The sequence below is a fragment of the Eptatretus burgeri genome, chromosome 7, assembly GCF_056783735.1.
Source record: "Eptatretus burgeri isolate ZD-2024b chromosome 7, Ebu_testis_v1, whole genome shotgun sequence".
Classification (NCBI taxonomy): Eukaryota; Metazoa; Chordata; class Myxini; order Myxiniformes; family Myxinidae; genus Eptatretus; species Eptatretus burgeri.
This window is the reverse complement of record NC_140967.1, coordinates 57710275-57724170: the sequence shown is the minus strand read 5'-3', so window position 1 is coordinate 57724170 and position 13896 is coordinate 57710275. Positions and strand designations below refer to the sequence as shown.

General features: G+C 43.5%; 1 protein-coding gene across 4 annotated transcripts in view; it reads left to right on the top strand.

Moving 5' to 3' along the window:
• Positions 1 to 13896, top strand: part of EXOC3 (exocyst complex component 3) — a 425366-nt gene that overhangs the window by 31388 nt on the left and 380082 nt on the right. For all 4 annotated transcript variants that reach the window (XM_085888579.1, XM_085888578.1, XM_085888576.1 and 1 more), the window contains 3 exons: positions 8473 to 8583; positions 8727 to 8877; positions 9140 to 9262. In XM_085888579.1, the coding sequence (XP_085744705.1) occupies positions 8473 to 8583; positions 8727 to 8877; positions 9140 to 9262 (385 nt within the window). The remainder of the gene's footprint in view (positions 1 to 8472; positions 8584 to 8726; positions 8878 to 9139; positions 9263 to 13896) is intronic.

Here is a 13896-nt window from a genome sequence, read left to right as displayed (position 1 = left end):
TTTCTTTAAGTATATCAGGAGAAAAGAACAGGTTAGGACCAGTGTGGGCCCATTGAGGAATAGCACCAGGAGAGTGGTTAGTGATGAAAGTGAGATGGCAGGCTTATTAAACGGGTATTTTTCTTCAAGTTTTACACAAGAACAGTCAGGAGAATTGCCAATAGCTGAGAGTATCATTTGAGGAAGTGAGGAAGGGCTTTTGCAGGAGATCCAGGTTGGAGTGGATGAAGTAAAGGAACAGCTGGGTAATCTAAGAGAAGATAAGGCTCCGAGTCCAGTTAATATGCAACCGAGAGTATTGAGGGAGGTGGCTGAGCAGGTAAGTGAGATGTTAACGGATATTTTCAATTGTTCCTGGAGTCAGGACAGGTACTGGAGGATTGGAGAGTAGTAAATGTAACACCACTATTTAAGAAAGGATCCAGAGAACAATTGGGAAACTATAGACCTGTTCGTTTGACTTCAGTTTTGGGGAAGGTGCTGGAGACATTAATTGAACACCGGATGAGGAACCATTTAAATAAATACAAACTAATTAAAGGTAGTCAGCATGGGTTTACCAAAGTTACTTCCTGTTTAACAAATCTTTTTATTTAGAGTTCTATGAAGCAGTGTCTGATTGGTTGGATGAGGGAAAGGCAGTGGACATAATATATCGAGACTTTAAGAAGGCATTTGATAAGGTAACACATCAGAGGTTGTTAACCAAAGTGAGGGCTTGTGGAGTGGCTGGTCAGGTAGCTAATTGGATTGCAAACTGGCTTGGTGATAGGAAGCAAAGAGTGGCTGTGAGTGTGAGGATGTCTTGCTGAGAGGATGTAAGTAGCGGGGTACCTCAGGGATCACTACTCGGACCATTACTATTCAATATTTACATCAACAATTTGGATAATGGGGTAAAGAGTAAGCTTTCTAAATTTTCAGATGACACAAAGCTTGGAGGTAAGGTGGATAGCAGAGGGGGTGGTGATCAAGTACAGGAAAGTGTTGATACTTGTATGGATTGGGCAAAAGATTGGCAGATGGAATTTAACCTGAGCAAGTGTAAGGTCTTGGGGATGGGAAAGAACAATGAAAATAGAGATTACAGGATGCAAGGGGTGATTTTGGAGCATGTCACACAGGAGAAGGATATGGGGGTGGTAATAGATATTGGAGGTAAGCAGGCAGCACAGTGCCAGGCAGCTATAGGTAAAGCAAATAGGGTTTTAGGCTATATAAGGAGGTGGATCATTTATAAATCAAAAGAAATGGTGTTAACATTGTGCAGGAATTTAGTGAGGCCACATCTAGAATATCGTGTGCAGTTTTGGTCACCACAATTCTGGAAAGACAGAGATGCCATCGAGAAGGTTCAGCGTAGGGATACTAGATTGATCGTTAATCAAAAGGAGGTCTAACACCGATACACCTCGCTAGACTTAGCTATGAGGAGTGGTTGAAGGAGACAGGGCTTTATTCACTAGAAAGGAGGTGGTTGCGAGGAGATATGATGGAGATGTTTAAGATAATGAAAGGTAAAGATAAAATAAGTGTAGATGAATTATTCAACAGAGTAGACAGTGACAGAACCAGGGGCCATAGCCTGAGAGTAAAGAAGAGTAGAGTTAAGATGGTAGTAAGGCAGGGGACTTTCACTCAGAGAGGAGTTGATGCATGGAATGGTTTCCCTGGAAAGGTAGTGGCAGCAGAAAAAGTAGATAAGTTTAAATTAGATTTGGATAGGTACCTGGAAGTTATGAAGATCGAGGGGTATGGGGATGTTGATAAGACTTTCAGGTAGCTTGAGTATTGATGGGTGATTGTGTACGGAGTGCTGTTGGTGGGGGGTCTTGTTAAGGGGGGTTGTGTGGTTGATGTGTGTTTTTAACTAAGCCCATGTCCCCTCTCCAAGGGGAAGAAAAGAAAATAATTTTTTTTTCTTTCATTAATTAAAAACATTTTTGTTTTTGGCATTTTCTTCTTGGATCATGGGTTGCTGTGTTGTTCGCGCAGGCATGATGGGCTGAATGGCCTCCACCTGTGTTGGAGTTCCTTGTTGTTTCTTGTGGAAAACATTTTTTTTTTTTAATTTTGCATCATTTTGTACCAATTTTATTTCAAAGCTATTTTAAGTCCCATTAAGTCATCTTTTGTAAAGCCCACAAAGTCCTCATTTTCTGTCGCTGTGAAACAGCTGAAGCAGCTCTGAGTTGGCAAGTGCGGGGGTGTGTTCAGTTTCTAAGTTTCTTGTTGAGCGCTTGTCAAGTTGCTGAAGCACTCTATTTAAAACCGTTGATAAGGTACAGTTGGCTTGACAAGCGCTCGCTAACTGCTTGGTAAGTACCAGAGGGTGGGTTATGTGTGTGAAAATACGGTATTCAAATGAGTTGCAGTTATCATCCTGGGTGAGTCGGTGGATGGGGCGTCAGGGATTGGGGGTGGGGAGGACGATTAGAAGGGATTGATGGGAATACATAGGGGAGAGTTTATCAAACGACCTACCCCACACAGTCTTGAGAAAACAGAAGTGAACCAATCGCTTCAGCCACTTTTCGCTTCACGCGCAGGGTAAAAACTTCAATAAACCACTGCAATTGAATTTTATAAAAGTAATTTTCTTAAAGGAATAAGCGATTGTAAAAGATTTGAAATTGTGTTTTAAAAACATCGGACACTTGCTCCCTATGAGAGCAGCAGGAAGGGTCATGTTATCCCCTCTGGGGGATATAGATTACAGTCAATCTTGGCTCAGGTCAGTATGTCTGTTGGGGATGCGATAAGCTTATAATGCCTCAAGAACGTCAGGTTTCCTCCCTTTCAGTTTAGTGTTAAACAGTAGTAGCGACTGTTTGAAAAGGTAATCATACGCGTTTGTGGCATGTCATATTTTTACTTCTGGAAGGGGTGATGCACGAAATGCCATGATAAGCTATTTATACACATCAACACAGCTTTTGTCGAAGATGGAAAAACCCTTGGGGAGGGAGGATATTATTAGTATTAATATTGTTTCGTAATAATGTAAATATTGTTGTGGTTCTCAGAACCGCATGCATACAACGGAGAGGTGTCCCAAGACAGTTATGCCATTAATATATGTGCAGATAGACCCCTTCCTTTTGTGAAGTGGGAAAACAAGGGAGTGCGTTGCGATGGTCTAATAGTTAGGATTATTAAATCATTTTCCCCTTATATTTTATCCCCACTCTTTTTCTTTTCTTTTCTGAGGTAAATCGGCCTGCTTGCCCCTTGTCTCGTCTACCACAACCGTGCATCAACGTCTACCCGAAACCAGACATGTGCGGTGAGTCACGTACGCTTTGGTAGCAAGGTGGGTGGGCTGCACCAACGTCTCCCATAAGCGTGCACCAACGTCTACCATAATCGTGCATCAACGTCTACCCGAAACCAGACATGTGCGGCGAGTCACATACGCTTTGGCAGCAAGGTGGGTGGGCTGCACCAATGTCGACCATAACCATGCATCAACGTCTACCCGAAACCAGACATGTCCGGCGAGTCACGTATGCTTTGGCAGCAAGGTGGGCGGGCTGCACCAACGTCTACCATAAGCGTGCACCAACATCTACCATAAACATGCATCAATGTCTACCCGAAACCAGACATGTGCGGCGAGTCACGTACGCTTTGGCAGCAAGGTGGGCGGGCTGCATCAGCGTCTGCCCGAAACCCGGCCCAAGCTGGCGGACCACATGAGGGTCGGAGCCAGTCAGAGCGCCCGACTTGGGCGATGACGTTGGATTCGGCATGGCCCCTCCCCCGAGCCTCGGGCTCTATAAAGGACGGAGAAATCCTCCGTGCTGAGAATTGGGTGTGTTGTGTTCAGTGTGGGTGTTTTCACGCGGAGTGTTCCTGCTTCTCGACTCCGCTCACGTCTCACCTCGACGGCCCGCCTCCTGTTCATAGACTCCGCTCATGTCTCGCCTCTGAACCGCCTCCTGCCTGGTTCCGCCTACTGCTCCACCCTCGCCCTCTGGACTCCGCCCTTCTCCATTCAGGCTCTTCCTTCAGAACACGATCTCCACACATGCGGCTGTGGCCAGAACAACACGACTATTGTCGGGTACCGCACCACGGAGCATCCCTCCCCCGAAACGCCCAGGTACCGAAAGCTATAACCTCAACTCCCCTCCCTCCCTGGCTGCAAAAGTACCTTCACATTTGGGTTTCTTTTTCTGTGTGTCTGAGTGTGCTGGCACCTGTCTGTTAAGTAAGCCTGTAGAAGATCCTTATTGTTGTTACTATTATTAATCTCGCGCCAAGTCTGCACTGTGTCTGCTTTCGTAAGTTGCTTGTATTATTGTCGCACCACACCTCTCTCCTCTTTCCCTGCGTTACATACCTAATAAATCTTTGTCGTACCACATGCTTTTCTTCGCTTGCTGTTGATAAATAATTGTCATTAGGAATTTTCCCAGCTCGCCTTTGTCTTTTCTCTCATTGGTGCAGCATGGTTCGAATCCAAGTTTAGCCGGGTCTTTATTCCCAGGGATCCATTCCTACTTTAGCCGGTACGTCCTTGGCAGTGTCGCTCGGTTGCATCCGATCCAGAAAGGTGATCCGATCCGGTGGAGTGATCCGGTTCAGACAAGGCGTACCGAGGGCGTAGTTCTCCGGTAGTTAAACCACGTGATTAATTAGGTAACCTGATTATGGACGGGAGGACCCTAGGTCACACGGTTGAGTTATTGGCGTCTACGGTCGGTTAAGCGACGCGCCACATCACAGAATTATCCGTGAGCGACGGCCTACAATTCCAGGGAGTCTGGTGGGAATCCCCCACCTCGTGGTCTTCTCACCCGACCCCGCCGGCCCGCAACAATATTATGCTATCATTATGGGTTTCGAAAGCGAGCATGCTGTGGTGCACGAAGGAGTCTCTCGGACCCGCCGCTCAACCTCCAACCCTGAAGCCGACGGATCACTGTTTCCCATACGTGATGGTTTGCTTGGCAACGATGGATGCCGGCTGAGGCCACCAAACCAAGCAGGGTCCTTGCGCCCAATTTGCTGGCATTGCTTTTCTTGGTGGTTTGGTGTTCCCAACTGAAGAACCGCTCTCAACTGCACACCCTGTCTACTTATTACGTACAGCCGAGTGAAACCATGTACGGGAGTTTGTTATCTCGGAACGAATTAGTGGAGTACAACGTCCTATTTATTTATTTTGTACACTATATCGAACCAATAAAGAAAAAGAGACAACCGGGTAGGTTTGAAAGGTTTATCAAAAATTGGCACGTATTTATGGCAAGGCAATGATCACAAGCAATATTCACAGGGCAAAGACACAAGCATATATTCATTCACAAAGCAATCAGACATAAAAGGGAAGTAATTAGCTCATAGCACATAAAAGCCCCTTAAACTACCTTGCTTATCTACAAAACACGAGACAAGCGTGTTCCAATCATCTCGGAAAAGCAGAGAGGAGAAAGAAGAAGATGGAGGCAATGCGAGGCACCTCTTTCTTACTCTGTGCAAACAGGCAGATTTGGGTGGATCCCAAAATAAAGGGAAGGGAAGGGAAGGAACGTGGTGTGTGGGTGTTACATGTAGCGTATGCAGCGTAAGCTTTGAGGAAATGGTGAGAGGTGTGAAACAGTGCCTCACCCACTTAGGGACGGAGGTCAATCATGATAGCTCTTTTGCACATTGATAGCTGTTTATGCATCTCAAGTTGACAAATTAGGGGTTCTTAGATAAAGCAGAAAAGATTGTGTAAATGAGTATGGAGCTATTGCTGTGTGCCAAGGACTTCGAGGCCTCATCTGTGCTCCGGCCTTGCCCCGTGCTCGTCTCACTCCACTGCTGCCCATCTCAAGCCAGCATAACTCGTCTCAGGCTAACACAGCTTCTCCCCATGAACAGACAGGCAGCGAAACTTCACGAGATCCCAGCGCACATGAAAAGCAGCCCCGTACAGCTCCGTCGCTCGGGTTTTATTCCAACCAGCCCAGGCGTGGACTCTGCTCAGCAGAGTCCACATGAGCACTCTCCGTCCCCGCGTGAGGTGGGGCTCCAGGAGGCAAGGGTTGCCACCCGATCTCTGACCCCACCTGGGGAATTCTCATTGACTCGTGCTTCCCAACTCTTCATGGAATTGATGGCAGTGTCATTGCAATGGAGAGTTCTCGAATAATCGATTGTGCTGCAGTGACGTTCCTGGGTGTGATCTGGCTTTCAAAAGGAATTCGCCACTGTGGCTAATCCAGGTTTAGAATGATTAGCCACAGGAGAAAGGAAATAGCCAGATATTTTATTCAAAAGTTTTTTTTTTAGTAATATGAAATAATAAGTTAATTTTAAGGTGGATGTGTGAGTTTGATGGGTGAGGTTGGTTGGATGAGTGAGTTGGATGAGTGAGTTTGACATGTGAGATTGGTTGAATGAATGACCATCAGGGGAGGTGGTGATTGTGAGGGATGGTGGTGGTGGTGGTGGTGATTGTGTGTGTGTGTGTGTGTGTGTGTGTGTGTGTGTGTGTGTGTGTGTGTGTGTGTGTGTGTGTGTGTGTGTGTGTGTGTGTGTGTGTGTGTGTGTGTGTGTGTGTGTGTGTGTATGTATGGTCGTTGTGTCTTTAGTAGGTGGTAATGGGGGTGGTTGTGGACCAGGATTGGATCAACCTCATGCCAGTCAAACTCACTCATCCAACCAATCTCACACATCAAAGTCACTCATCCAACTAATCTCACACATCAAACTCACACTTCCAACCAATGTCACACATCAAACTCACTCAACCAACCAATCTCACCCATCAACTTCACTCATCCAACCAACCAAAGTCACCCATCAAACTCACTCATCCAAACAAACTCTCATCCAAACAAATTCATCCGACTACAGGAACTACTACTGGTTGTGTCAAAACATACCTGGCAACCACTGATCCAACGAAGCATGTAGTACCGAGTAGCGCCGAATCATGCCGAATCATTCCAGAAAAAAATATATATATTTTTTCCAAAAAATTAAAATAAAATTTTGAGACGAGAATCATGGGAATCATGCGTAATTTCGGTCAATTTTTTTTTTTACTAGAAACTAGTTTAAAACTACGAAAGTTAGTATATATAAGCTTGTACAAAATCATGTGTGATTCCCATCATCAAAACATACAAAATGGCGGCCGTCTCGGCTGTCTCAACGAAGGTTGAATTCTGTGCTAAAATCACCCAAAATTCGTCTAAAACTGGTAAAAAAAAAAACCCCACTAAAACATGGATTAGCCAGAGTGGCTAATGGGTGGTTTAAAATATTAGCCAGAGGTAAGGGGGATTCGCTCTGTGGTGACGTGGCGAGCGGCAGCGCACACCCAGCGTTCCTTTCTCGCGGTGATATAGATTTGTAATGGGTGTGCTGTGTGGCCTGTTGCGTTGTGTCTAACTTGTGCTGTTGGGAGGGTGTTGGATGGGAGAAGAAGGGGATTTGGATGGGTTTGAGGATGGAAGGGATGGTTAGGATTTAAATGAAATGAGGTTCTTTAACCAGTAAGAGGTTCTTGAGGTAAAGGGTGAAAGGATGGTGGAGATATGGAATGCCGACAGAGGGAAAAAGTCCACACAACAACGCATCTTCCCTGTCCCGTGTTTTCAAAGGATGGGACCTGAATGAGCACGCATAGTAATGAAATATCTAACTAAGAGTCTTTGATTGTGGATGCACCTCACTCGGGTCCTTCTTGTCCAGAACCGCAATACGATTATCATTAGTGTTGTTATTGCTTTTGTTATGATAAACTGCCTTGGAAAAATGCCACGATTGGCTATCTTAACGTGGATATACACCTCAACACAGATTTTACCCAAGGTAGGAAACCTTCTTGGGGAGGGGTTTCCTGGAATGGCCTACATGTCCCGATTCTTTGAGGAAAGAATGCTCCGGGCAGCTTACCAACACTTGGAGGTTTAAATCACTTTCCTCTATTTTAAAACATTCCAAGTGCGACAGTAAAAACCATGCTTTCTCCACGCGCAACCACACGTTCCGCCAGGCAGGGAAGAGCTGCTCTCGGCCCCTGTCAGCGAATATGACACAACACATGGGCAGAGCTTGAATATGCATGAGGCAAAACATGAATATGCATGAGGCTAGATATGGGTGGAGCATAAATATACATGTTACATTTAAACTTGGTGACATCATGAGAGGGGCAAAATAAGTCACAACAACCTCCATCGTGTGACCATTAGTCATCCTGTCAATTTTTAATTGAGATTGGATAAGTATTGACTGAATGTATCACAGCAGAGAGACGGACAGACACCAAATTGCATATTTTAGTCTGATGATGCTTTCAGTAGTGGTGGTTAGCTGCTTTACTCAAACTAGTTGAAGGGCCCGTCTTCGATGGGAACTTATGTACTGTACTATTCAAACGATGGGCACAACCAAGGTGAGCTTCAGATTAGCAATTTTATACTTGATGCTGGTACTGGTAGATGACTATTTTTTTTTTTTTTGCAGATACCATGATACCATCACACGATACAAAGATGAGCATCTGAAGAACAGGTGTCAACCTCCTTGCTATGTCCCATATATGATTGCTGTCATCAACAACTGCCAGACGTTCAGGTTTGACTGTTGGTCTTTACAGTGACCTCAAACAAGCTAGTATAACTACAACTCAATACAAAAAGAAAATATCAAATGTACACACATTTGATAGTTCATTTATTGTACAACTGCTTCTTCTCTCCCTAATGAACTTGCACCAGAACATTGGTCCACAACCTCAAAATGAGGTATCTTATCGATGAACCTGAAGAACGAACCTTAGCCTTCCTGCCAGACACAGACAAGACATTAAATAATATTGCACGAGATGGCTGCAGATACCTCTTGGATGAAACGTTTCTTGATTTGGAGGTTGGATTATATGTTTGGAGCGGTTTGTTTCAGGCTTTAATCCTGGTTTGCTCAACCATTAAATGCATTTTGTATTGTCTCTGTCTTCTTTCATCCTCCTTTTGTTTTGGAATTTCAGACGTATTTGTCGCTTTGTGAAAGCAAATCTCATCTAACCCCTTTTGCTAAAGCAACCAATGGGTATGTTGAGGATCCATATTGACTCAAATGCATGTTGACCATGCAGGTGTCATTACATGTTACATGGTGTGTTTCTTTCCAGCCACATTTCCAAGAACTTATGACAAGAAAATGGTTCACAGGCAGTAATGCCATGGACACTGTCGATGTTACTATTGAAGATTATTTTCATGACTTTGCCAAGATCAAGCAGCCGTACAATGAGGTATGAACTTAAAAAAATAATTTTTTTTTACCGACCTCTCTCCCCGCCCCCTTCCCCTTATCTTGTTCCCAAACCTACCCCATTGTCCTCTCTCTCTTGCGCGCTCTCTCTGCTCTTATAAAACCTCCTTTGCTATTTATCCCTCCATCCTTTGTTCATAGCATTTTAATGCCTTCATGGCACCGGAGACATTGTTTTTGGATTGTCTGTCCAGCTGTGCATCTGTGTGCGTGCGTAGCAGATTTTTGTTACCGTGATAACTTGTGAACTGCTGAAGGGATTGTGACAAAACTTGGTACAAGTATGTACCAACGATGCAAAACGAACTGATTAAATTTTTGGAGTCAAATGTCTATGGTCGTGTAACCTTTAATTGAAAGTTTTGGTTATCATAGTAACTTGTGAATCACCGAATGGATTTCTCTCTCTCTCTCTCTCTCTCTCTCTCTCTCTCTCTCTCTCTCTCTCTCTCTCTCTCTCTCTCTCTCTCTCTCTCTCTCTCTCTCTCTCTCTCTCTCTCTCTCTCTCTCTCTCTCTCTCTCTCTCTCTCTCTCTCTCTCTCTCTCTCTCTCTCTCTCTCTCTCTCTCTCTCTCTCTCTCTCATTCTCTCTCATTCTCTCTCATTCTCTCTCATTCTCTCTCATTCTCTCTCATTCTCTCTCATATTCTCTCTCATATTCTCTCTCTCTCTCTCTCTCATATTCTCTCTCATCTCTCTCTCTCATATTCTCTCTCTCTCTCTCTCTCATATTCTCTCTCTCTCTCTCTCTCATATTCTCTCTCATATCTCTCTCTCATATTCTCTCTCATATCTCTCTCTCATATTCTCTCTCATATTCTCTCTCATATTCTCTCTCATATTCTCTCTCATATTCTCTCTCATATTCTCTCTCATATTCTCTCTCATATTCTCTCTCATATTCTCTCTCATATTCTCTCTCATATTCTCTCTCATATTCTCTCTCATATTCTCTCTCATATCTCTCTCTCATATTCTCTCTCATATTCTCTCTCATATTCTCTCTCTCTCTCTCTCTCTCATATTCTCTCTCTCTCTCTCTCTCTCATATTCTCTCTCATATTCTCTCTCATATTCTCTCTCATATTCTCTCTCATATTCTCTCTCATATTCTCTCTCATATTCTCTCTCATATTCTCTCTCATATTCTCTCTCATATTCTCTCTCATATTCTCTCTCATATTCTCTCTCATATTCTCTCTCATATTCTCTCTCATATTCTCTCATATTCTCTCATTCTCTCCCATATTCTCTCTCATCTTCTCTTTCATATTCTCTCTCATATTCTCTCTCATATTCTCTCTCATATTCTCTCTCATATTCTCTCTCATATTCTCTCTCATATTCTCTCTCATATTCTCTCTCATATTCTCTCTCTCTCTATCTCTCTCTCTCATATTCTCTCACTCTCTCTCTCTCTCTCATATTCTCTCTCTGTCTCTCTCTCTCTCATATTCTCTCTCTGTCTCTCTCTCTCTCATATTCTCTCTCTCTCTCATTCTCTCTCATTCTCTCTCATTCTCTCTCATTCTCATATTCTCTCTCATATTCTCTCTCATATTCTCTCTCATATTCTCTCTCATATTCTCTCTCATATTCTCTCTCATATTCTCTCTCATATTCTCTCTCATATTCTCTCTCATATTCTCTCATATTCTCTCTCATATTCTCTCTCATATTCTCTCTCATATTCTCTCTCATATTCTCTCTCATATTCTCTCTCTCTCTCATATTCTCTCTCATATTCTCTCTCATATTCTCTCTCATATTCTCTCTCATATTCTCTCTCATATTCTCTCTCTCATATTCTCTCTCTCTCTCTCTCTCATATTCTCTCTCTCTCTCTCTCATATTCTCTCTCTCTCTCTCTCTCATATTCTCTCTCTCTCTCTCTCTCTCATATTCTCTCTCTCTCTCTCATATTCTCTCTCTCTCTCTCTCTCTCATATTCTCTCTCTCTCTCTCATATTCTCTCTCTCTCTCTCTCTCATATTCTCTCTCTCTCTCTCTCTCATATTCTCTCTCTCTCTCTCTCTCTCATATTCTCTCTCTCTCTCTCTCTCTCATATTCTCTCTCTCTCTCTCTCATATTCTCTCTCTCTCTCTCATATTCTCTCTCTCTCTCTCATATTCTCTCTCTCTCTCTCTCTCTCTCATATTCTCTCTCTCTCTCTCTCTCTCATATTCTCTCTCTCTCTCTCTCATATTCTCTCTCTCTCTCTCTCATATTCTCTCTCTCTCTCTCTCATATTCTCTCTCTCTCTCTCTCATATTCTCTCTCTCTCTCTCATATTCTCTCTCTCTCTCTCTCATATTCTCTCTCTCTCTCTCTCTCTCTCTCTCTCTCTCTCTCTCTCATATTTTCTCTCTCTCTCTCTCTCATATTCCCTCTCTCTCTCTCTCTCATATTCTCTCTCTCTCTCTCTCTCATATTCTCTCTCTCTCTCTCTCTCATATTCTCTCTCTCTCTCTCTCTCATATTCTCTCTCTCTCTGTCTCTCTCTCTCTCTGTCTCTCTCATATTCTCTCTCTCTCTCTCTCATATTCTCTCTCTCTCTCTCTCATATTCTCTCTCTCTCTCTCTCATATTCTCTCTCTCTCTCTCTCATATTCTCTCTCTCTCTCATATTCTCTCTCTCTCTCTCTCTCTCATATTCTCTCTCTCTCTCTCTCATATTCTCTCTCTCTCTCTCTCATATTCTCTCTCTCTCTCTCTCATATTCTCTCTCTCTCTCTCTCATATTCTCTCTCTCTCTCTCTCATATTCTCTCTCTCTCTCTCTCTCATATTCTCTCTCTCTCTCTCTCTCTTATTTTTTCTCTCTCTCTCTCTCTCTCTCATATTCTCTCTCTCTCTCTCTCTCTCTCATATTCTCTCTCTCTCTCTCTCTCTCATATTCTCTCTCTCTCTCTCTCTCTCATATTCTCTCTCTCTCTCTCTCTCTCATATTCTCTCTCTCTCTCTCTCTCTCTCATATTCTCTCTCTCTCTCTCTCTCTCATATTCTCTCTCTGTCTCTCTCTCTCTCTCTCATATTCTCTCTCTGTCTCTCTCTCTCTCTCATATTCTCTCTCTGTCTCTCTCTCTCTCTCTCATATTCTCTCTCTGTCTCTCTCTCTCTCATATTCTCTCTCTGTCTCTCTCTCTCTCATATTCTCTCTCTGTCTCTCTCTCTCATCTTCTCTCTCTGTCTCTCTCTCTCATATTCTCTCTCTGTCTCTCTCTCTCTCTCTCATCTTCTCTCTCTCTCTCTCTCTGTCTCATATTCTCTCTCTCTCTCTCTCTCTCTCATATTCTCTCTCTCTCTCTCTCTCTCTCATATTCTCTCTCTCTCTCTCTCTCTCATATTCTCTCTCTCTCTCTCTCTCTCATATTCTCTCTCTCTCTCTCTCTCACACATTCTCTCTCTCTCTCTCTCTCTCATACTCTCTCTCTCTCTCTCTCTCTCATATTCTCTCTCTGTCTCTCTCTCTCATATTCTCTCTCTGTCTCTCTCTCTCTCATATTCTCTCTCTGTCTCTCTCTCTCATATTCTCTCTCTGTCTCTCTCTCTCTCATATTCTCTCTCTGTCTCTCTCTCTCATATTCTCTCTCTGTCTCTCTCTCTCATATTCTCTCTCTGTCTCTCTCTCTCTCATATTCTCTCTCTGTCTCTCTCTCTCTCATATTCTCTCTCTGTCTCTCTCTCTCTCATATTCTCTCTCTGTCTCTCTCTCTCTCTCTCTCTGTCTCTCTCTCTCTCATATTCTCTCTCTCTCTCTCTCTCTCATATTCTCTCTCTGTCTCTCTCTCTCTCATATTCTCTCTCTGTCTCTCTCTCTCTCTCATATTCTCTCTCTGTCTCTCTCTCTCTCATATTCTCTCTCTGTCTCTCTCTCTCTCATATTCTCTCTCTGTCTCTCTCTCTCATATTCTCTCTCTGTCTCTCTCTCTCTGTCTCTCTCTGTCTCTCTCTCTGTCTCTCTCTCTCTGTCTCTCTCTCTGTCTCTCTCTCTCTCATATTCTCTCTCTCTCTCTCTCTCTCTCTCTCTCTCTCTCTCTCTCTCATATTCTCTCTCTCTCTCTCTCCCTCTCATATTCTCTCTCTCTCTCTCTCTCTCTCTCTCTCTCATATTCTCTCTCTGTCTCTCTCTCTCTCTCTCATATTCTCTCTCTGTCTCTCTCTCTCTCTCTCTATTCTCTCTCTGTCTCTCTCTCTCTCTCTCTCTCATATTCTCTCTCTGTCTCTCTCTCTCTCTCTCTCTCTCATATTCTCTCTCTGTCTCTCTCTCTCTCTCTCATATTCTCTCTCTGTCTCTCTCTCTCTCTCTCATATTCTCTCTCTGTCTCTCTCTCTCTCATATTCTCTCTCTGTCTCTCTCATATTCTCTCTCTCTCTCTCTCTCTCTCTCTCTCTCTCATATTCTCTCTCTCTCTCTCTCATATTCTCTCTCTCTCATATTCTCTCTCTCTCTCTCTCTCTCTCTCTCTCTCTCATATTCTCTCTCTCTCTCTCTCATATTCTCTCTCTCTCTCTCATATTCTCTCTCTCTCTCTCATATTCTCTCTCTCTCTCTCATATTCTCTCTCTCTCTCATATTCTCTCTCTCTCTCTCATATTCTCTCTCTCTCTCTCT